General features: G+C 40.2%; 2 protein-coding genes across 32 annotated transcripts in view; both read right to left on the reverse strand.

Moving 5' to 3' along the window:
- Positions 1–9459, reverse strand: part of ITGB6 (integrin subunit beta 6) — a 174289-nt gene extending 164830 nt beyond the window's left edge. For 10 of the 14 annotated variants that reach the window (XM_024354921.2, XM_024354919.2, XM_024354913.2 and 7 more), the window contains exon 1: positions 4468–9363. The gene's annotated coding sequence lies outside the window, so the exon portion shown is untranslated. Of the gene's footprint in view, positions 1–4467 lie in introns of all 14 variants that reach the window. The other 4 variants (XM_024354914.2, XM_024354917.2, XM_054679066.1 and 1 more) reach the window with 4 other exon arrangements.
- A 955-nt stretch (positions 9460–10414) lies between these two features.
- RBMS1 (RNA binding motif single stranded interacting protein 1) overlaps positions 10415–24576 on the reverse strand; it is a 218854-nt gene continuing 204692 nt past the window's right edge. For 9 of the 18 annotated variants that reach the window (XM_009443566.5, XM_063791269.1, XM_009443567.5 and 6 more), the window contains exons 8-15: positions 23258–23307; positions 23038–23131; positions 20521–20568; positions 19574–19624; positions 16810–16920; positions 15563–15643; positions 13893–13977; positions 10415–13023 (exon numbers count right to left, since the gene is read on the reverse strand). In XM_009443566.5, coding sequence (XP_009441841.1) covers positions 13900–13977; positions 15563–15643; positions 16810–16920; positions 19574–19624; positions 20521–20568; positions 23038–23131; positions 23258–23307 — 513 coding nt within the window. In that variant the 3' untranslated portion in view covers positions 10415–13023; positions 13893–13899. The remainder of the gene's footprint in view (positions 13024–13892; positions 13978–15562; positions 15644–16809; positions 16921–19573; positions 19625–20520; positions 20569–23037; positions 23132–23257; positions 23308–24576) is intronic. The other 9 variants (XM_009443570.5, XM_515853.7, XM_054679070.2 and 6 more) reach the window with 2 other exon arrangements.

Raw genomic sequence — 24576 nt, forward strand, 5'->3', positions numbered from 1 at the left:
ATATAGATAGCAGAAAAGAGTAATCTGCAGGAGCAGAGAGTTTCCAGCTCACAAAGTCCCTGAGCTGAACTTAGAACACAGAGATTTCATGACAGGCTTATAAATGATTTAATGTAGCAAGAGGGAAAGAAGTAATGATCAGAATGAGCCAGGGTGTTTGGTTTTGTGGATTGCACAAGAGATGCTAATATCAGGGAACTGCTGTTACTAGGCTCAGCATTGCAGTGACAATTTGAATCTCTCGTATGGTGCTAGTCCTTGTGAGAATTAGAAAAAGGCATCCTCTATGGGCAGACAAATGAGAAAACATTGCCTTCTGCTGGACCAAGCAGTCTTTTTGGTATACAGCTTTTGGTGAGCAACCTGTTCATCCTACCCAGCCAAACACGCACTGTATGACCCTGTCAGCGCCCCTTACCATGGGCTCAGCTGGAAGGCCCACACTCTGCCAGTCCATTCTTTCCAGCCCCTAGCAGGAACAACTTGAGGACAAATTTTGATGTTGTGCCTGCTATAGTCTGCAAACTGCCAGCCTCCTAGTTCCACATGGAAAAAAAAATCATTAAGCCATGAAAAAATTCAAATCTATCACTGGCTGTCTTATTAAATCATTCAAGCCCCTTGTGCTGGCAGTTTCTGGTTGATCTGAACTTAAGTTTTTGGTGGATTTTCCACCTAAAGGGAGTAATTAATGTTAATTTAGATCATTGTTCCTTGTTAGCACTTCTGGGAACCCCATTTTGAGAGTTTAGAATTATTAGCAAAAATGAATATAAGCATTGGCTATAAGCATTGGATTTTTTTCATCCATCGAACAGACTGCAGCTTACGGTGAGAAAGCCACACACTGCACAACTCTGGGGGCACCATTCACGTAGTCATTGTACATTTGTATGGGCTTTCTGACAATTTTCTAGCAGATGGCAGTAAAGACTTCTAAGAATAGTGTGCCTCCTCCATCCCCAGTTGATCTAAAGTTGCAGTTTGAGTAAGTGGCAGGTTAGGTATCCATGTGTGTGAGGCACTAGGAGTGGGGCTTGGGAAAGGAAAGGACCCAGTGAAGACAAAGGCGTGATCCCCATTTCTCAGTACAGTGGAGGAGGGAGACATATGAGCACCCCCTTATGAAGCCTCAGCTTCAGAATAATACCCAGATGCACTCCTTCCATCTGGCCCACCCTATCTGGTTCTGTGATGAGGTGTGAATGAGGAGAACATTCCACCACCCCACTCAGGCAGTGGCAACATTGGGCTATTAAAGCTATTCTTCAGACTCGAAGGGCCAAGACTCTGAGAGACCCATGATAGCCACTGCCAGGCCAGGAGAGGGAGAGTTGCAGAGGCCCAGGGGACTGGGGTGGATGGTGAGCATGTGGCAGGCCCCGGAGCAGCATGGTTGGTTCCCCAGCTGCCACGGCTGTCTTTTGAAGCCACTGGAACAATACTCAATGCACCAGAGCCCCCGTAACCATGAACTGCATCCTTGCTTAGCCAAACCTAGTTTCCTTTTTTAAGGAGAAAGGAGGGGAGCTCTTTCGCAGTATCCACAAAGCCAATACAACTACACATGGGAAGCCACTTATATCCCTGCTACCCTAAGCCCAGCTCCCCACTGCCCATGAGGACTAGCTCCCTCTCAGCTGCATTCCTCGGGCTCTCTGCTGGTCTTTGCCAATACTCATCCTCTAACCCATGGGCTCTTCCTACTGTTCTTTTTATGACAGATGCAGCAAAGAGGTCATTAGATAAGGATTCTTTTGCTTGAGAATATGATTCTGACCCTCCATGCATGAAGAGCTTGTGGCAGATACTAGATTGCAGTAAGATGAGGTGGAATGGAAGGTGGGCACATGGAGACAAATGGGGTTGGCAGCACTGACCAATGGTGCAGAGGGCCAATTGGAGGACAAAACAGATGAGATGAATTAGTTTGGGGAATTCACACTTCCCCATGACCACAAGGTTGAAGTTCTTTTCATTCTCAAAAACTCAAAGGCATTTATCTTAGAAATTTAAGAATTAACTCATGGTTAATGAGATGCTTCAACTGGTGAGGATAAGTCTCTGTGCTCTGTGAGGCGCTTTTCTTGGGAGGCACTTGAAAAATACCTGGGAAGATCCAGAGGCTGCTGCATTTGAGTTTCTGCAGGAAGCTGGATTTGTGGCCTCAAAGATAGTAACTCACTGCTGACATCTTAGAAATATCACTGTTTCCTTAATTTAATACATGCCAAAGTTGGTGGCTGAGAGATTGTATCTTACAAGCCTATTACCAGCCGATTTACTAGGCCTTCGGGAACAACTTTGGAAAGGGGATGTTAATCAAGCGTTCATTTTATCTTCTTTTTCTCCTACACTTTTTACTTTTTCTTCCTTATATTATTTTCTCACTTACCTCCCTAAGTCTTTCTTTTCTACTTCCTTTCTCTCCTTTATGTCACCCTCTCATTACTTCTCTTTATATTTTTTTTCAGATTTTACACTTCCACACCCTTCCTGCCCTTCAACTCTGTTTCAAACTTTTAGCACATTCTATATGACAGTGAGACATAAGCAGACTTCGTGGGGCAAATTTATGGCATCACAAAAGGTCTCTTCTTGTGGAGGGTACTTGCTCTCTTATGGCAGAATTACTTCTGTTCTTTAATATGTGGTTTCCTTTTGCTTCTGGGCAGAGAGTAGGAGAAGAACCAACTTGCTCACCCCTCCAAACTCCCACACAGAGCAAGGTATCAGAGCCTGAGCAGGGTGAGCTGGGCTAAGGCATTTGCATGGCAAAGTGGGTGGTGCCAGCAATGGGAGATTGGTTGCACACAGGGGGACTGAACAATGAGTAAGTGTATTAGCCCATTCTCACATTGCTGTAAAGAACTACCTGAGACTGGGTAGTTTATAAAGAAAAGAGTTTTAATAGACTTACGGTTCTGCATGCATGCCGTACAAGAGGCCTGATAGGGAGGCCTCGGGAAACTTAGAATCATGGCAGAAGGCAAAGCAGAAGCAAGCATATGTTCACATGGTGACAGGAGAAAGAGCTACACACCTTTACACAACCAGATCTTGTGAAAACTCACTCACTATCATGAGACCAGCAAGGAGGAAGCCCACCCCTATGATCTAATCACCTGCCACCAGGTCCCTCTCTGAACACTGGAGATTACAATTCAACGTGATTTGGGTGGGGACACAGAGCCAAACCATATTAGTAAGTAGATCAAAGATATTGGGAGCCAGGCTTCTTACCATCAGAAAATAATTACAAAAATGGGAAGGGACCAGTCACAGTGACAATCCCAGCATTTTGGGAGGCCGAGGCAGGAGGACTGCTTTGAGTCCAAGAGTTTGAGATTAGCCTAGACAACATAGTGAGACCCTCTCTCTGAAAAATAAAAAATAAATTAGCTGGGTGTGGTGGTGTGTGCCTGTAGTCCTAGTTACTTGAGAGGCTGAGGTGGGAGGATTGGTTGAGCCCAGGAAGTGGAGGCTGCAGTGAGCTACATAATGGCACCACTGTACTCAAGCCTGAGTGATATAGTAAGACTCTGTCTCTAAGAGGAAAAGAAAAAAAGGAAAGGGAAAATGAAATCTGTGGTTGAAAATTCATGCTTTCCAATATTTACAGACAAGGTATAAATATGTGTGTGGACATACACATCACATGTGTATACACATACTCCCTAACCCTGTCTACTGACAAGACTTGGAACAGTGACATGCAAGTAGCAAAGACTATACCTAGTACCTAAACCTTAGCTTCTAAATGTCATTCTCCATCAAAAGAAACTAGGGCTGACCGGGCGTGGTGACTCATGCCTGTAATCCCAGCAGTTTGGGAGGCTGAGGAGGGTGGATCACTTGAGGACCAGCCTGGCTAACATGGTGAAACCCCGTCTCTACTAAAAATACAAAAATTAGCTGGGCTTGGTGGCGCACGCCTGTAATCCCAGCTACTCAGGAGGCTGAGGCATGAGAATCGCTTGAACCTGGGAGGCAGAGATGGCAGTGAGCTGAGATCATCCCAGGTAACAGGGCTCTTTGGAGAATTCCAGGGCTGGGGCAGGGAAAGTACAAAATAAGCCTGAAACATCTTGTGGTGCCAGTAGGCAAGGCGATGCTTAAAGAATGACAGGGACATGTCTAAAAAATAGACGCTGGCTTGCAGGGCTCCCACGGGCCAAACTGGGGATAATTTGAACATCAAAACAAGTAATGACTGCAACCGATTAGAATCCACTGAGTAAAACAGGAAATTCTGAGTCCATACTTACATAAAATAAATGAATAAATTAAAAGTTTGAGGACGTTTGGGGTATTTCCATGGTTTCAAAGCACTTCCTCACAACATACTTATTAACTGCAAAGTGTGAAAGGTAACTTTACAGTGGAGATGCCTGGCAGACACCACTTTAATTAAGTGATCAAAGAGAGAGAGTATCATAGGTAATGAAACACAGTGAAATCACTCACCTCCTGACGGGATGCAGTGAGGAGAACACAGCTTCACTTTGTTGCTATTCCTGCCAAAATTGGACCACGCAGAAACTTCAAACAAACCAATCTGAGACACTCTGCAAAATCACAGGCTCATAATCTTCAACTGCGTCAAAGTCATGAAAGTCAAAGAAAGACTGAGGAGCTATTTCAGACTGAGAGAAACTTAAGAGACATGACAATTAATGTGTGAAACTTGACTGGGGTCTGAGGTTTAGTTGGTAGTAATGAGTCGGTGTTGCTTTGATGGTTGTGTTGTGGTCATGTAAGAGAATGTCCTTGTTTTTAGCGGGTAATGGAGCATTTGTTCTGTGATCTGCTCTCAGGTAAATTAGGATACAAGTTCTTTGTATTGTACTTGCAACTTTCGTGTTTCAAAATTTAAAAATATTTCATAAACCAAATGGCATACCCACTTTGGGGAAAAATAGATGTTATGAGGTAAACACAAAATTCCCATTAATTTAGAACAAAGCATGAGAATTTTCGGAAATTTTATGTTTATGGTGGGCCACACTGGGCTATCTCTGCCTTGCATCCCTGGGGCTCTCTATTCTCTCTCCTCGGCTCTCAAGGGTCCTTTGATGGCAGAATAAAAAAGCACTATGATTTGTGAGAGCCCTAGGAAGGCTACAGTATTAGGTAATGGAAAGGGTCATCATCTTACCTCCTGACTCACTGGCCAGAGGACGGAGCGACTGCCCAAATCAGACAGCTCAGCGATTCACCTCTGAGCTGCTGCTTTGGGTGGAATGGAAGAAACTGGTTGGTGTCTTAGGTATAACATGAAGTGCTCAGTAAGTGGCAGGAGGACTTGTGGCTTGCATCTCTTTTCCCATGTGAAGGGCCAAATGTGGAAATAAAAGGAGGATACGGAACATTTTTGCTGTTGCAGAGCTGTTTTGTCCTTCAGAGTCATAGCAAAGGGCTCTGTGAGAGGGATGAGGTATATCACCTAAGAACATGTGACGAGATCAGAATACCTATTATGAGTCTATAGCCTACCAGAATCACTATCACGAAATGGTGGCTTGCTGTGCCGCCCTTGACTTTTATGAATGGGTCCTATCTGAAACAGGCTTGGGAAACTGTCATTGCATTGGTGGAGAAATGTGGTGGACACTGCCCAGTACCCCCTGCAGCAGCCCCTGTACAAAGCGAGTAAATACTATCTTTCTCCAAAGAATCTGGCAGGCTTTATTCTTTTTGACAGTAAGAGCTACAGATGCAAGTTCTTCTCTCCCTTTTCACCTTGGCTGCCAGGAAACATAATTATTGAAGTTTAACTGTAGTGATGGTGGAGAACTTTGGCCTATAGAGCTACATTCTGTGTACTCCTTATGTCTCTTCCCTGTTAATTTATCAAGTCCAGATTTCTACGTTTGTAATTAATTGTGTTTCCTACACAGTTGCCTCAAATCTTCGTAAAATACAGGTTTGTAAAACAAAATAAAACAAAACAAAAAACCCAGATCATTGGAAGAATTAAGTTGAAGGATCCAAAATCTTCTCAATAAAATTGAACTAAATGTTAGGGAGAAAATAACAGTAATGGAAGTTCCTTCACGTATTTCTTAGGAAAAATTGTTGTTCCTGGCTAGGAGGCCAGGAACAATATTTATGGTCTTGAACATGTGTCAAAGACATGAGTTACAAAGTGGATAAAATGGGATTCCTGCCTAGGCTTCCCTGAAGAAAATAACAAATAGTTCTCAAGATATATGAAGGGCATGGGAAAACTATACAGGTGTTTGCAAATCCATAATCTGATGTGTGGAGAACATGTGACCAAGGGTAAAAGAAGTCAAAATGACATTACTTGGAAAGTATCCCACACCCTACTTGATTTTTTTTTTTTTTTAAAGGACAGTTCTTTCTTTTTACACATTCCAGTATTTTCAGAACAGAAGTGACAGCAATGTCAACTCTTTGGACATCTGCTCCAAGTCTCATTCTGGCAAGGGCAGAGCTATCAAAGACTTTGTCTGTCTGCCTGACAATTTCATCTCTCAGAAGGTAGAGGAATCCGTGAGGAAAATGGCTGCTCTCAAGTGAATTCTGATCAGTAAAAAAGGAACTGGTTGGAAATGTGGAAATACTGAGAATCTCAGGAGAGATGTTTTCATTATCTTCGCCCCCTCACAGAACTCCCAAAGCTCTTTATTTAGATCTTTTCTTACTTCTCCTTACAATATTGTCACTTATAGACTTGTGTCTCTAAGATTGTCCCTTGAGGACTGGGACCACATCACATCATCTTTGTGTCTGCCAATGCTTGGGGTAGTTATCTTTTAAACACAAAAAAATCAATCAAATGTGCTTAGTTGGAATATGAGCATAGTGACTTGCATAATTTCAGGATAATGTGACAACATTCTTTAAGAATTTTTTTTCTTGATCATAAAATGTTTTCATTGTTGAAAACTGGAAAAATTATTCAGGAAGTGTAAATGAGAAAATACAAACTTTCTATAATCCTCCCACTTGATAAGCACTTTGAAGTACTTTCTCCTTGTTATTTATTTTTAAGACAGTGTATCTCTCTGTCACCCAGGCTACAGTGTAGTGGCGTGAACATAACAGCCACTGCAACCTCAAACTCCTGGGCTCAAGCAATCCTGTCTGAGCCTCCCAAGTGGCTAGGACTACAAGTGTGTGCCACCATGCCAGGCTAATTTTTAAAATTTTCTTGTAGAGATGACTCTTGCTATATTGCCCAGGCTGGTCTCAAACTCGTGGCCTCAATCAATCCCCTGGCCTTGGTTCCCAGTGTTGAGATTACAGGCATAAGCCACTGTGCCCAGCCTCTCCTTGGGTTTTATACTTATTTCATAGTTTTGATCATACTGTATCTACAGTTCTGTTCCTAACACTTTTTATTCACGTTATATCCTAAGCATTTTCCATGTCATTAAAATGTCCTCATTTTAAAATGACCTCATATTATCTTGCATGTCTTTAGCATAACTACTGTCATTTAAAAAATAAAGCAACATAGGGATTTTCACTGGCTACAAGTTCTAAGAATTGTGGTATGTCTGAGAAGTCAAAAAGGAACCGGCAGGGCAGGGGAGACAGGTGAAGTCCCAAGTTCTTTCTCCGGTTTTGGGTTTTATCCTGAGTCAACTGTGGTACATCTGGAAGGTGAGTTGATGATGTGGAGTGACCAGGGCTGACGAGGAAGAGTTAAAGCTGGAAGGAATGCTCAACCCAGAGAAGAGCAGAGCCATGGAGTCACGTTTCCACACTTGAAGTATGACTGACTGACTCTGTGGCATCCCGGTTGGCAGCACTAAGGCCGGTAAGTGGGAATTTCAAAGCCACAATTTGGACTCCTCTGCAAACAAGTTTGAGAGCTGTTCCCTAAAGATACCTGATGCCCTGTGAGGCAGGCAGTGCCTGGTCCCTGGAGGTGTTCAAATAGGGCAGATGGCTTCAAGGATACTAGAGGATAGGAAATCCCTGCAGTCTGGTTTATGTTCTGGGTCCTGTGTGAGCACTGGAATAGCCTACATCAAATCTTAAGTCTCTCAGAGTCGCATAAAAAAACCGAATTATTTAATTCAAAGCCACGTTTTCAATTCTGAGCAGCCCAGAGACCTGCCATCGCTTTCTCGCGCCGAGTCACGTGGTCTGGCAAGGCGCGCGGTTTCCTCCCTAGCCGCCCCCAGCTTCCCTGAACCTTCAAAGTCACATTTCAGTCACTCCCCAGTCTGACCAACAACGCTCACAATGAGGGCGCTGCCAGCACAGGCGACGGCCTGCGCTCCAGTCTTACGAGAAACCCCAAATTCAAGACCCCTGTGACCCAGCCTGTGTGCCCCGAGAGGCTAAACCTCCGCCCAGGGGCTTCCGGATGTTGGCTGCCGCGGGTCTGGGTTTTCGGCCTGCAGAGCTCGCGTCTGACGGCTGAGGAACAAAACGCCCTCCCTCTAGCGGCTCAAGCGCACACACCCTCTTGCCCTCCGCAGCCCCCGAGCGAGTCACGGGAGACACTCTGGAGCCATTTTGCGGGGCTGGAATTCCTTCGCCCGGCGGAGCTCGGCGCGCACCCCTCAGCTGTGCCGAGGACCCTGCGCCCGGGGCGCCCCGCGGCCACGTGACCGCCATCTGGCTCTCGGCCTGGACTGAGGGGGCTGAGCTCATCGCGTTGCTATTCGAGGGGCAGAGACAGCCTGGCCTTCCTCAAACCCTGAGCTCCCGGCTCTCCTCCCTCCCCCACCTACTTGACATCTCAGGCTTTTTGTGGAAGGGGCAGGGCGATTGAGAGGTCGGTGACCTTTGTCCCAATGGCGCTGGCTTTTTTCCTTTTTGGCTACCCTAATGGAATGAGGATATAATCAGTCATATCTTAACATTCATTGAGCCCCGGCTCAGGCTGGGAGGCACTGCCTTTCTCCTAGTGAATTTTAAATCAGTATTTGTGGGATTTAAGCTCCAGCGGATAAACCTAGAGCCACTGGCCATGAAGGGTGTGGCAGTGGGATGAAAAACGGGACTTCCGCCTCCACTCCCTGGCTTTCCTCATCCCAGCCACTATAGAGGGGAAAATACGTTGACCACAGAGCAACGGCCACACCCTCTTTCCTCTCCTCCAACCCCAGAATTCCACTTCAGTCTCAGAGCTTTCAGCTAGGTGGGGTTTATCCCCAAACGTGCCACAACCCCTCTAGTTATATGGGAGCGGTAACTGTGAACCACCATCGCTGGCTTGATCCTCCCTTTTCCGTGGATTGGTGCTCCTGAGTATGTTTACCGGTTTCAGTACATAACACAGCCAGATAGAGGGCCGCGGACTTCAGCGGCGAGAAGCTACAACAAAAATAGGGTGAACAAAAACGAAGGTGCCCAGGAGCCTGAATTGCATTTCTGTCTTACCTTTGGTCATAGAAAGGAGCACTTAGGTGTTTGGCTGGAACGCAAAGTGAGACCAGAGCTTACATTCTTAGCAGCCTGGGTTTGTCTCGAGAGGCCATGCTTCTCTCCTCCCTGACATTTTGCTCTCAGAAGCACCAGTTAGCATCAGAGGAATGTTGTTTCCCTCTCTGAAACAGCCATCAAGTACCAGCGATTTCTTGGCTCCGGCAAGTTAAGTGCTCTGACCCCTCCCTTATCTAACTCACCCCGCACACCATCCACATGGCAGGGGACGCAGCCAGAAATGGAGCGGACTGCATCTTTTCCTTGCCCACTCCTTTTTATCACCATGACAGAGCCACTGGACACCAGGAAATAAATACTGAACCACCACACTAAAACGTTTACTCCACTTTGGGCAGAAGGAGCCTATTTTGCATATTAAGTGCCTCCTATAAAGCAGTCAAGTGAGGGAAAGAGGAGTTCTCGCTCCTCCGTGAATGCTGCACGGGAGCCTCCAGTCGGGAACAGCTGAACAGGTAGCTCTGAAAGAGGACCTTGGTCATAAACGCATAGATAAGATTATCCTGAGGTTCTCGCCCACATGCTTCCTTACCACAGGTGGGAGGGCTGCTGTTAGGCTCTCTTCCTTGCTGAGCATTGACAAGCAATGAAATAGTTGAGGCGTAGCAGCAAGAAAGGAGGAAGAAAAAGGGCCTGGTTTTTTGGTCTTTAAGAACAGACCACTAGTGGTGTATTTTGGGCTGGATATTTGCTGAGCCGACCGTTGACGTGCTGAGCTGACCGTTGACGTGCTGAGCTGACGGTTGACGTGCTGAGCTGAGGGTTGACGTCTCTGGTCATTACACAGATTTAAATAACCAGCAAAAGTGGGGTGGAAAGGTTTTTCCAATTGTTTTCAAGGAAATGTATTTTGAGGATATATTGAATCTGACATAACTTTCAACTCACTTTCAAACCAATCTACTGAGCTGAAGAAAGAGATCAGAAATGAAATGAAATTCTGATATACACTTAATCGACTTAAAAAAATTGACAGGAAAAATAAAATTTCAGATGTTTTTTATTCAAAGGTTCTCAAAAGAAATAAAACAGAAAAGCTAACAATCTGATCAAATGTACAGTTCAAAAATGTCTTTTGGCGTTTAACAACAAGTCCTAGGAAAGAAAACTACAGAGTTATCTTGAACCGGACAAATAAGTTACCACTGGCAAGTCTGTGGCACTAGTAAAACAAAAATAAAAAATTAACTCTCTTGATCATATAGATATCTCTATGAAAATCTTTTTTTTTCAATCTGTACAAAAGGTCTTTCTTCATAAATTAATTTTTTTATAATTTAATGGCTGTCTACTATGTGATGTTTAACTGATTTTTTTTTTATGTACAGAGGTTATGTTTCCCAAATCTTACCCAGACGAGTATGGCACTTAGTTCAGACATTTCTAGCAGCAGATTTCCCCTCCCCTCTAACCGAGCTATCAAATTTCTGTCTTAACTAATGCAAAAATATCAAGTAGTGAGAGATCCAGGTTTATAACTGTACTAGGTACACAGAGGGTGCTGCGTTCAGTCTGGACTTTCACAAAGCAGTAATATTCCAGGGAGCATAGAACCAATAATACCACAACTTTAAAAAAATGAAACAAAAACAAAAACAAAAACACATTTCTCTTATGACTATGTAATTTTCACTAGAATCTACACTTCTCAGAGCAGCAAGGACTTTTGAAACTATGAAATGTCACTGACATCTATCATCAAATACAAGCATAAAATTTAAGAACTAAAAAATACTTGAAAGAAATAACTGCTTAGCCCTAGCTCCTGAGCTAGGAGGATTTGGTCTGTGGAAACAGGGAGGGCCAGCAACCTGTCCCAGCACAAAAGAAAATAGACTCTGAGGTAGATAACTGATCATACACAGCTGACCAGACAAGTACACAGTTTTGGAAGACAACTTAATTTACCATTGCTTTTAAAACATATGCAATTGCCTTAATAAAAGAGCTTTAATAACAGTGAATTATCTTATATGTACTAAAGTAGAAATAACTGTGTATTTATGAATCAGGAATTTCATAGTTTCAAAATTGGTTTTCTTTACACTTGAACACTTGTAGTGATGATGTAAAGTGTGGCACTGCTTGGATCCAAATCTTCCTTCATGCTTTTTTGTTTGTGTGTGTCCATACATCAATTAAAATTATAAAACCTAAATGCAAAGGTACAAAAAAGGCACATTCTCCTAACCGCAAACTGGTCCGGCAAAAATAAAGAGCACAGAAGATGTGATGCTGAGACAAGTTGGAGCTACTGGTTACTGGCTCTTCGGTCTTTGGTGAAGTTACCTTTAAAAGTGCCAAGTCATTTTTATTTTTTCAAATTTACCTAATAGAGAGAGAGAGAGAGAGCTAGTAGCCAATCGTTTTGCTTCTATTCGTATCTCAGCTTATGTTTGAAGATAAATCCTTACTTTTAGCTTTTGCCACTTTGTTGCAATAGCAACATTTTTCGGTTTGCCAGATTTCAGGCATAATTCTCATTCTAAAGCACTATCATTAGTATAAAGGAAGGACAAAACATTCAGTGACTCCCCTCCCCCACCCCCCATCCCCAACCCCAACACTACCTACACTAAATCTAGTACATCAAGTTAGCTTTTTTTTTTCCTGAAAAAAGGCAAAAAAGACTTTACATTGCATCATACAGCAGATATCCTAAATCAGTCAAACTATCAGAGGAAACTGTTGGCGTACAGCCTTACAAACAATTTACCCTAATAAAAGTTCCCCAGTCAGAAAATGTGTTTCACACAAAACATTTTTCCCTTCTTGCATTTCACTACCTTACACATTATGTGAAAAATCATTAAAAACACCTACTACATATTTAAAAAAGCCAAAATTTCAGCAACTTTTATTGACTACCTTTTAAAAGCCCTATGCTGCTGTTTTACAAGGCATAATAGACCAGCTCATTTGGTCAAAGCATTCTACATCATTAGTTTGAACTAACTTTTACTGAAACAGCTACAGCATCAAAAGAGTTAAGGCAAATTGGAATTCATAGAAAAGGATAAGACACTTCACACTACGTTGAAAGAAAGACAGAAAGCTAAGAAAAGAGACACTGACGGCAACACTGAATTACACCAACACTCGCACTGCAAGCACAGAACACCATGGGTGAAGTCGGACTATTTAAACTTCAGAAAGCCCATTTCATACAGCTGGAAAAAAAAAAAACACAAACACAAAATGAACAAAACTACAAAAATCCGGTCATGCACTTGGATAAGTCTTCATGGTCTTTGTGCATACCCAGAAAATTGAAGTTTTCTTTTCTTTTTTTTTTTTCTTTTTCTTTTTTTGCATCATAACATTTGATAAAAATCTTTTGTTTTTGTTTTTTGTTTTTTTTTTTTTACTAAAATAAACCTGTTCGGGGGAACAGCTACTAGATGAATTTAAGGGTTTTATGCACCTTATAGAACTTATAGCAAAAATAGTTTTAGTTGATTTCATTATAAATAACGTTTTCAAGAACCTGTGCAAAACTGTCAATAATTTCCTAAAGCACAATTGATCAGAAAAATCCATGATTGTTCAGCCTTCACACCCTTCTTCATGTAAGAACACCTTTCTGTACATCTGGAAGAGAAAAATAAAAGACAAATGCTTTTGTAGATTTGGTGTGAAACACTACAGAGCTTTGTAATCTGTTTCTTGTTTTAAAGAGATATGTGTTTGAAAAAGGTTATGCTCATCACTGATGGTAGACTGATAAATGCAAACTCTGGAACTGATGGTTACTTTCAATGCCTGTCACATCCAGGACTTGCAAAATACTTTCTTTTCTAATTTAGAGCCAAATTCATTTGGGTCTCTAAAGAGTGACTTTATGAAATCAAAAATACATGTTATCACCAGGGCAATCCAGAAACCAAGGTATTCTATATCACCAGGGCAATGCAGAAACCAGGGTATTCTAAGTTCTACACAGCTATTTTATTACAGTCTACATGGTAAAGTGAAAAGTTTTGAAATTTGTGGTTCAAGTGAGAGTTGGAAATATAATCTTTCAATCTAAGGATATTGACATTTATCTAAATTCATAATCAAGATGTTGCTAAACTTGTAATGCTAGATTGAGCAACATCTTATGCTATAGGTCCTCCAGTTTCTGAGTATTAAAGTAATATGATATAGGATACTTGTATTATAGAACAATTTTGGTTCTTGGTGTTCTCTGATGTTACAGATTTTTATTTTTTTCTTTTTAGTGGGGAGAGTAATTATACATTTGGCTTCAGTATAAAGCATTCTCTTTAGACAAAATGATTAATCTTAAATTCATAAAATCAGTGATTTTAATATTTCAACAAGACTGGATGCCTTGGCCACGATTAAAGCAGTATGATAAAATCCGAGTTATCCCAATCACCATTCTGATTTTAAAAAAAGCCCTATAGATTGTGCTTGATTTGAGCCCCCCAGTTATGGAGACCTTTCCCTCATACCTCACAGTTACTTATTAGGTTGAAAGGTATATGGAGAATGGTCATTAGACGTCTCGACAGCCACCTGCTGTTGACCACTTGCCTCCTACAACAAACAAAGCAGAATGGATGAGACATGTTAGTGAAAAAACCTCAGCTCTGCTACTTAGGCCTGACTGAATCCAACAATGCCTTAAAAACAGTTACTCTTTAAAGTAAATTTCTTCACGTCATGTAGAGCTTTCAAGGTTAATCATTTCCCTAAGCAGCTGGCATGTCTAACAGACCCAAAGCACCTCCCATCCAAATGTTTATGACTTTCCTATTCTTATCAAGCTACAGCATATCAAACAAATCTCTTACCCTCTTATCCCCTGGGGACAGATGTGATTTGGAATTCAGTATTTTCGGATTTTATAATCTGAAATGTGGTATGCATATGCTGTATATCATTTAATGCCTCCAGTAGGGTCTAGGGCTGCACCTCATAAGCAAACATATTAATAGTTCTACACTGGAAGCCATGAAGCAGCACAGTTAAGTGGGATCAAGATTTTGTCTCATCTCAATTCAGGTTGAGTTTTGCCATAGGTCAGGTTTTATGCTAAATTAGTTACAAAGATAATTTTTATTTTCAGATTTCTTTTTGGGTTTCAGATTGCAGGTAAGGAATTGTAGGCTCTGGTAACTGTGGTTGTCAGTAATTGCACAAACAGAAGTAAAATACTACCACCACGACCACCACCACCACCACCAACACCTACTACTACTACTACTGCTACTACTATCACCACCACCACCACCACCACCTCCACCAATAGGCCAGAGTCCTATGATCCTTTCCTGGAATTGGAACCTTTGGGATCTGCCTAGTGGGCAAGATCAACTGGATTGATACATTTCCTTGAAATTTTAAGGATACTTTGCAGGAAAATGCCACGTTTTCTCTCTAACCATAATTCAAATGCTAGACTTCTTTCTTTCATATCAGTATCTTCCATAACAAGAACAGTTATCTAGCCATACTAACAGCCTCTGTAAAAACAGGTATAGCTTCTTCTTCATCCCTGTAGCAGTTTCAAAACAGCTTTCTCTTTTCCACTAAGTATCTTAACTACAACTGATTTCTTTTCATCATTATTAATTATCATTGATACGATCTTTAGTACTGGGACTGCAAACTCCAGATTTATCTTATTATGTCTGTAGTATCATTTTATGAGAGACAAGACAGAACGTCTGAGGGGTATGAAAGGCACTATAGGCTTAGAAAATATTTCTGGGAGTCTTAAGAGGTGTGGCCTGGATGTTGTTACCCTAATTTGTCATGATCATAGCTCACTGTAGTCGCAAACTCCAGGGCTCAAGGGTTCTTCCTGCCTCATACTCCTGAGTAGCTGGGACTACAGGTCCATGTCACCATGTCTGGCCAATTTTCAAACAATTTTATTTTTTGTAGAGATGGGATCTCACTATGTTGCCCAGGCTGGTCTCTAACTCCTGACCATAAGCAATCCTCCCTCCTCAGCCTTCCAAAGTGTTGGACTTACAGGCATGACCCACCACATCTGGCTAAATGCAATTCTTTATGCAAATATTTGACGTCTGGTAGATTTTTCTGAGTTCTATTTAATTTACCCATTTCTGAAACTACTTATAGCCAGAATGGTCACTGGATGGTCTCTACCAACCTCAACAGGAACCGCTGTCGTCTGCATATGTGCATACTGTGGCAAGTAGGCTCCTTGCATAGCTGACGTTGCAGGCATGTACTAGAAAGAAGAATGAGGTCAGAATGGGCAATGGTAAACCATGCAAAATTTGGAGTACGTGGGGGGATTGTGAGATGGATATAATGTATTTGGAAATCTCAAAGAAGAAATTTAAATGGGCTACACCTCAAAGCTTAAATAGTGCATATAAATATGTCATATGGAAGGTAAACTGTTTTCTACTTTTTGAATCTGCTAAACTAAAAATTCCACATTTCTTTGGATTTGCTAACAAAGTGAAGATAAAAAAAGTTTATTATGGGTGAAGATAAAAAAGTTTGTCACTCTCAATAATTCATTATCACTAATGTGTGATTTTAGAAGATCTCTCCTCAAAGGACCTCATTATTTTCTAGCAGCCCCCTAAACTAGTACCTAGTATTGTTTCTACAGGTAGAGCCCACAGGGGTAAATGACTTATTAGACCTCTAACAGGTCACTGCAGATTAGGCAGCAGAGCCTGGCTTTTCTGACACTGACAGTCATCCTTTCCCAAAGGCAGGAGAAATTTCTAGTCAGTCTCATTGGATATGTGTGGCCCTGGCTTAGCCTTCACAAGAAACGGCTGTAGGTTTTGAGTGTATAAGGGGAAAATGCACCACCCTTTGTTCTTTTAAGCCACTATAGAATAGAGGCTAAATTAAAATCCTTTAGCCATCTTACCAGCAAAATGCTAAGCATCAAACCTGGAAGCTGATCTGGTGCCAGCTCAACCTCATTACCCAAAGGAGTCCCCTGGACTTTGGTGAAATATTTCAATATTAAGACCATGATTCAATACTCCCAAACTCCATAAAAGAAGAAATAAGCGAGAAATAATTCCCTGCTTTTACCATCTTGTATTACCTTCGTCTTTCGCTTCATGACACTGCCACAGGGACAGTGGTACTAGTTATATAAATGACACTAGTCATAAAAGGCTAGATGTGGTCATGTGTGGGTGCTATATTCTCGTAAAGGAGAGATACCCAGAGAATAGACTTTCAGTTCATCAATTAATCAAGAAATAGCTGAGTATTTACTTTATGGAAGGTCATGTGGGGGGAAGAGAGGGGATTAGACATAATCTGTTATCATAGAGGCTGTCATTTGATAGGGAAGATACAGGCTGCATTAATTTACCCTCCTCTGTTTACAGAGACACATGATAATTATTTGCCACCTACTGTTCCGGTGCTGCCTAGTGACAGATGACTCATCTGCTGGGCCAGAGGGCTGATCATTGATGCGGGCTGTAGTGACATGGTGTGCTCCATTGAGGGAGTTAACACGGCACCCTGGGGAGTTGGAGACAGGAGCAAAATTAGACAAACTGAGGCAAGAGTTAAGATCCTGTAATTACTTTTTACAAAGGAAATACCTTAGTTTGTTTAAGAATGTGAAGCAAAAACAACCTCCCTCAATCTTGCAAATGGCATCATAAACAGTTTCCTAAAAATCTTCTAAATTGCTCTTCCTGAGAGTTTTTTAAGAGCATTAGGGGAAATGATATCTTGGCATTCACTTCACAACAATCCCTGTATTAAAGCCAGTGTCCCTCTTCTCCTTGCCTTTCCCTTCACTTCCAGTAACTGGAAGCAAGCTAGTCCAGCAGGAGGAGCTATCATAGGAAAAACAAACTGATTATCACTGCCTGCCGAGGGTTACAAAATGCTTTCTTAAAAAAAAATCTGGAAAAAAAAGGCAGTTGATGTTTTCTCCAGTCACCAAACAATGTATTATATTTAATAAGATCAATATAGTATTTTGTTTAACAATGTTCTATCCAGATAATCGTCTGGTTCAAGATCAGGTTGTTAGGATCGAGAGCACATTTCTTCATTCACTCAGTGTTTCTCAGAACTTTAAGTTACATTTTGGTGCCTGGGAGGGAAGGCAATTCAGATATGATTAATAATCTGAGTCCAGATTCTTTTATTTAATTTGAAAAAATGTTGGTCATTAAAATCAAATTAAATATATTTAGGAAAATAGGAGGGAAGAAAAAAACAATTGCTTCTAACTCAGCCAGTCTAATACAACCACTGTTAGCAATGTCAGGGTACTACTGCCAGATCATAGCCTCTGTGTGTTTCTGTACAGGTTCAATCAGAGCACATCAACAACTTCATATCCTGGGATTTTGCTCTTAACTTTGCATTCTATTCTAACCATTTACCTAGCTTGTTGAAAAACTATCATTATCATCATTTTTAAAAATGGTTACATTGATTGTATAAACCAAAATTCAATGAACTCTTTATTTTTGGACTTTTGCAATCACCTCATTATCTGAGAATGCAAGTATTCTGACACGCTCTGTAACTACTAATGTATGTTTTGTTATCACTGTACCTGGCATCCCTTAAATACAACTGTTATTTATTGATAATTAGATAGACAATCTAGGACAGAGTTAGGTGTACAGGAACTTTAATTCTGATGTAAATCAGGCAGTTTAAAGCTGGGTGGGGAAAGGTAATGAATCCTCAGATAGCAACCTTCTGCTTACATTCCTAATGTCTCCTCAAAGATGTTAAGCTCAGATACGTGCAGTCTTTTTCTCAAATGTTGCCAAAAAGAAAAAAAGATATAGATGTGTGTCAGAGATAATGTTTGTCATTAATATATTCTGTTAGAAATTTTTTTTTAACATGCATCATCAAAAAGCAAGTGGTAACACGGAAATGACTCAGAAGCCTAGAAGATGGTGGAGCAGTTTCCTGCTCCTTTTTCTCATTCATTGGCACCATCTGTAATAGGAAGTCCTCAAATTCAAAGCAGGCTGATTTCCAAGCATTCCAAAATAGGGTAGCATGGAGTATCAGGGACACAGATTGCTATGGGCATGTGTGGATCAGTGCATGTATATTATGTACACATGTACAGGTAAGTGTGGGTTTGAAGATGTGTCTATGTATGTGCACATGTATAGATCTATATGTATGTGCATATATCACACAAAACGTATACATATATCAGAGCGCGCCTCTCCTATTTCATCACCTAAACATGTTTTATCTGCTTCTTAAAGGTCATCTCAGCAATTTCTCATTCAGAACCTGTTATCCCTGGATTGCTATTTCATATACATGGTCTTACATTGCAGTATCCACTTTAAAAGGTATCCGAAGACAAATTGCTGTCTGAACATAAGGCCAAGAATACAGTTCTTTTTCTAAGCAACCAAATCTGTTTTTATTTTACACATATTGTGAACTGTATTGCTTACCAGGATTCCCATTTTGCATCAGTTACTAGAAAGCTTAGAGCCAAATTTGTGATTTTCTCATGTGAGCATGCAGGTCATTGTGTTGGACATCCTTAGCCTTATTGTAACTTTGTTCTCCATATGTATTTTTAAATTTTCAAACCCTTCTTCCACAAACTAGATCTTATGTGTCTTTGAAAAACACATGAAATACACTATATAATAAGTATAACTCATTCAATTTAAAAAAATGTAATATATATGAATGCTCACGTCATTAAGAAATCACATTTGTTATTTACCAAATAATGTACTACCACTTTAGTATTTATAATCTCCATAGAAAAGCCAAGTAACACTGACGAAAATCTTCATCTCGGTTTTGAACTTTATATCTGCATTAAACAGAATGTAAAAAATGAGAGCGGTTTTATCCCAAGTACTATTAAAAATGTAGCCTCTCATTTGAATGATCTCTAAAGAGCTGGTATGAATAAGAAAATGGTGCCCTGCCTCAAATATGATATATTTTAAGTTCTTATAGAAAATGTAACTTAATATCTTCTACCAAGTTGTTTTATAAGGATGAGAAGAAGTTTTATAATGAAATTGTACATTCTCATATTCCATGTTTAAAATTTCCCAAATCCTATACCACCCTTGGCAAATGGTTTTAACCTAGAGAGAATATACACATAACTTACTTGTAAAACACAAAGTCATTAAGATAAAAAACTTACAGGGTGCTGTAGAATATATGGTTGAGGTTGCATCCATGAAGGACTTTGCACCTAGAAAAGGGAGGATTTTGAAAGAAATATTGATTTTCATTGTAAAGCTTACCTATTTCTTTAGAACTCTTTTTAATCATGTTAAAAATCTACAGAAAGAAAACAAGGAAACAATACTATCAATGATTAAAAAGATTAAGGCAGTTAGAATTCTTGGCAAACTGGTCACTCTGAACAGGATGAAATGATTATTTAGAAACAATTTCTATTTGCCCACTCAAGAAGTAATTGTTGAGTATCAGGCAACAAAGAGAAAAAGGCGAAAAAGACTGGGCCCCACCCTCAAGAAATTTACTATCTATGCAAGGGAGATAAACACAGCAACAACTCAAATAAATAGTGAAAAGTGTTAACAATCAAGGTATGAACTAGGTGCTTTAGAATTACAGATGAATGACGATTAATTCCAGCACATCTTATTAGAAGCTAACCCTTAAAGTATGTGCTTATTTAATATAAAAAACCAAATTCAATTTCTCTTTCATATCTAGGACATTAATTTTAGAAATCTTGTATTGTGGTCAACAATTTCTACCTAGTGCAGAAAATAAAAATCTGAAATTCAGATTAAGGAAATTAAACTTCAGTAACTAGATTTTGACATCTACAGTCAAATGGGCATCCACACAGTAGACCCTCTGAATTGAGAAATAGATGTGAGAGTCAGGTTTTGTGGCAGGAAAGAAAGCATGTGTAGTCTGCCACTCAAGAGAAAAACATATCAGCCCATTTCTTGATGCCCAGAGCTTTCCAGAGTCTAAGTAATTTTATTAAGTTTCGGTTTCCAATTCTTAACAACAAAACCCTCCTGCATTTTATCCCCTATTGTTAACTTCAGAGGTTCAACAGAGAGGATATGGGGAAGAGTCATGGGGGAAGAATGTATTGCGATTTACCTTGATAGCAGAGCCCCGATACTTGTTTTCTCTGGTTTCCTTTGCCACCTAAGGCAGACCAAAGTTAAGTGCTTCTGCCTTGTTAACATTTCAGTTATCTGGACTGTAGCCTTTCCCCATTGGGGTTGGTGGTTTCTTGCAGCTGCCAATTTCTCAAATCCAATTGCATAAGCTTATGGTGGTTTAGTGGAGAAAGGCCCACTCCAACATGAGTGCAGGGCCCTCACTGGATATATGATGGGAAGGCAAACAACTCCCTACAGACCCTAATTTGGGCCAGATGCCCCCATTTTTTATATGCTTCAGTGGTCTTAATAATCTAATAGCTTATAGCATTACAGGATTAGGGAACTATGACATCTAATTTTCTTTCTTAAGCAGCAAATCAGCTGCTGTCAATTTCTATTCCTCAATTTTCTAATTATAAAATGGGAATAATAATGTTTTGTAAACTCTTTACTATTGGTTCTTAACCTCTTTAGGGTCATGGAGCCCTCTGAAAACCTAATTAGGGAAATAGAACATTTTTCCCCACTTAATTGCACATACACAAGCAACATTTTGCAAACAACTTAAGGAGTCACAGATCACTTAAAGCTCATCCACTGACCCTACTAGGTCCCTGAACTTATGTAGTTAAAAATCAGTCTTTGAGGCTATGGCACCGAGTGTCAGGCAATGCAATGAAATTCCATATGTATCTTAGAGAAATACAGAATGCCAGGAGAGGAAATAAGGCCTCTGAAATAATATGTTATTTCTAGTTAGCTATATCAAATCTATTACTGACACAGATCTCCTAATTTTTATTGTACAAAATGGTTCTGTGGCCAAATGCACACTGGTTTTATATTAAAGAGGGAAAAAGAGGTGTTGGAGAAATGTGTTAATAGCTGTAATATCTATAGCAACATAAATTCAAATTAATACTTACAACCTTTCATTTGCCTGAGAATAACTTACACTTGCCCCTATTTTCAGTGACATATAAATGACAGAGGTTTCCAAGTTCAGACAGTTAAGAAAGACTACCTTTTCATAGCAGACACAGGAATTGTTAATTAGGGAAGTGCACTAGAGCAGATCTCACTGAGTCTTATACAGTCAAAGAAAGGATAGGAATCCTAAATCCCAAACAACTAAAGAGGCATTAAATTAGTCAATACTACGCCCAGCAGAATGAAGCACCAGAATAAGTAACATAAGAACCCAGAGAGAAAAAAGAAAAGAAAACGAGTGACAACTCAGGGAAAGGAGGCTGTAAGAGCCTAGAAGCATAGGAGACTGTGAATGATAATGCCAATCCTCAGTTTTAGCGTATCTAATCACTTCTGTTATTCAAAACCATTTTTATGTTTTTAGGCAGAATTAGTTATATGACATTGCTTATTTTGGCCAATTCATTATTTAAACGTATAACTAATATACTCTTATTATCAGCCACCTAATCCTGCATATTAATGATAATAATCATAGCTAACATTAACTGAGTGATAATGGTATGTGAGGTCCTCGGCTGGGCTCTTTATACAGTCTCATTTGGTTTTCATAATTCTCTCAAGCCTATGAGATAGAAACTATTATTATCCCCATTTTAAAGATGAGGAAACTGAGGCTTATAGAAGTTAAAAATAACACAACTATTAGATTACACATTGTAGTCCTCTAACCCCAGAAATTAGGACTACAACATCTAATTCAATTGTTTTAAAATCAAGAATACACAAAAATTTAGTCACACAGGATCCTGATGGTCAACAAAAGGGAACTCTGCTCCCACAAGTCTGCAACTGAACTCCATTATAAGGTTCCTATCTGGGTCCAGGAAGTAATCCTGTTAGAGGTTTTCTGACACAGGAGGAGAAATGCATGTACACTACTGGGTTCATGGCGGACAGGAGCTACCTTTGCATTAAAATCAAATCAAATCTTGAAATACAAGACATTTCAAGAGTTTTTGTTGCTAAGTTGGGAATTTATTTTAAGGTAAAGCCTCCTCACTTAAACTAAATAGGAAGTCACCTTTTTGCTTTTATATTTTTACCTCAAATGTCAGCTGCATTGCTCACTTAATGCTACCTACTAGAGACACATCTTTATGTATTACCATGTTTATACTTGTTCTTTTATCAGTTCCTGCTGAAGAATAAACAAAAGCAAGGGTACACACCTATTCTGTATTATATCTAACGGCATTTATCTTAAGTTTCAATTTTTGGGACACATGGTGTACAAAAGCAGGGCCCCTTGGTGAAGGAAGTGTTTGGGTTCATTCCAATCCAAAATGCTATGATTCCAAGGACTGACCACTGACAAACATTTTCCTTTGCTTTACATTCTCCTATACATAAATTGCTCTGCCAAATACAAAGCAGCTCATACTAAATTGGGTATCCAAGCTGCATAATATTTGACTCAAATTTCATAAACGCTCAAAATTTTAAGACACATAAAAATGTAGCAAAGATTCATGGTCCGCAAGTGGTTATACTGCTGACGAATCCTAAAGGTACAAACCTGGTAGGCAGATACAGGAGATGCAATATAGGGTGTAATAGAAGTTTGAGTGATCATTCGGTTTGTAGCAATACTGTATGGTGAAGGATAAAATCTAGAACAAACACAAAAGCCTTTATTAAGTAATCCTTTAAATAGAATAATTCATGGAACAAATGCCTGATATTTTCCACCTTCACATTTTCCCTCAAGCCATTATGGATTTATCTTAATGACATACCCATTCTGTATAGCAGCTGTAGTTGGGTCGTAAGTAAGTGTCATTCCAGCCTATGGGAAAGAGAAAGAAATATAAACATTCATCTAGAAAGGCATGATTTAAAAATTCTATTTTTAGCCAGGTGTGGTGGTGTGCACCTGTAGTCCCAGCTGCTGGGGAGGCTGAGGTGGGAAGATCCGTTTGAAGCCCAGGAGTTCGAGGCTGTAGTTAGCTATGATTACATCACTGCACTCCAGCCTGGGCAACAGAAGGAGACCCCTGTCTCTTAAAAAAAAAGGGGAGGGAGGGGAATTTGTACTTAGAGTCTAGTAGCATTTGATAAAATTGGGAGTTTCTGTTAGTCAAAATGACTATAAATATGAAAATTAATCTCTGGACCTGCACTGTCCCATGTGATAGTCATAAGCCACATGCAGCTATTTAAAACTACATAAAAAATCGATCTCTCTAGCATACTAGCTACGTTTCAAGTGCTCAGAGAGCCACCTGTGGCTGGTGGCTGTTATTGGACAGTGCAGATTCTAGAACATTTTCCCTAGACATTCTTGGATCAATATGTTATTGTTTTTAAAATAATAATTCATGGAAAGTCAATACAGGGAAATGGACGTCCAACATTTTATTAGGAAATTGAGAGTTTTAATTAAAAAAAAAAAAAACTATTCAAAAGAGAGGTGAAAAAAACCCCAACTCAGTGATAAATGTACTATTTATATATAAATATTTAGATTATTATTTAGGATAACTTCTAAATATTATGAATATAAACCCCTCTAAGAAACCATGCTAGCCTGGGCAACATAGTTAGATCCTATCTCTATAAAAATTTTAAAAAATTAGGCCGAGCATGATGGTTCATGCCTGTAATCCCAGCACTTTGGGAGGCTGAGGTGGGTGGATCATGAGGCCAGGAGATTGAGACCATCCCGACTAATACGGTGAAACCCCATCTCTAGTAAAAATACAAAAAATTAGCCGGGCATGGTGGTGGGTGCCTGTAGTCCCAGCTACTTGGGAGGCTGAGGCAGGAGAATGGCATGAACCCAGGAGGCGGAGCTTGCAGTGAGCGGAGATCGTGCCACTGCCCCCCAGCCTGAGCGACAGAGCAAGACTCCATCTCAAAAATAAAAAATAAATAAAAAAAATAAAAATTTTTAAAAATTAGCCAGGAGTGGTGGCATGTCCCTGTCGTCCCAGCTACACAGGAGGCTGAGGTGGGAGGACTGCTTGAGCACAGGAGTTCAAGGTTGTGGTGGGCTATAACCACACCACTGGACTCCAGCCTGGGCAACAGACACCATGTTTCTTCCTTTCTGTTT

Source organism: Pan troglodytes, chromosome 13 (genome assembly GCF_028858775.2).
Source record: "Pan troglodytes isolate AG18354 chromosome 13, NHGRI_mPanTro3-v2.0_pri, whole genome shotgun sequence".
NCBI lineage: Eukaryota > Metazoa > Chordata > Mammalia > Primates > Hominidae > Pan > Pan troglodytes.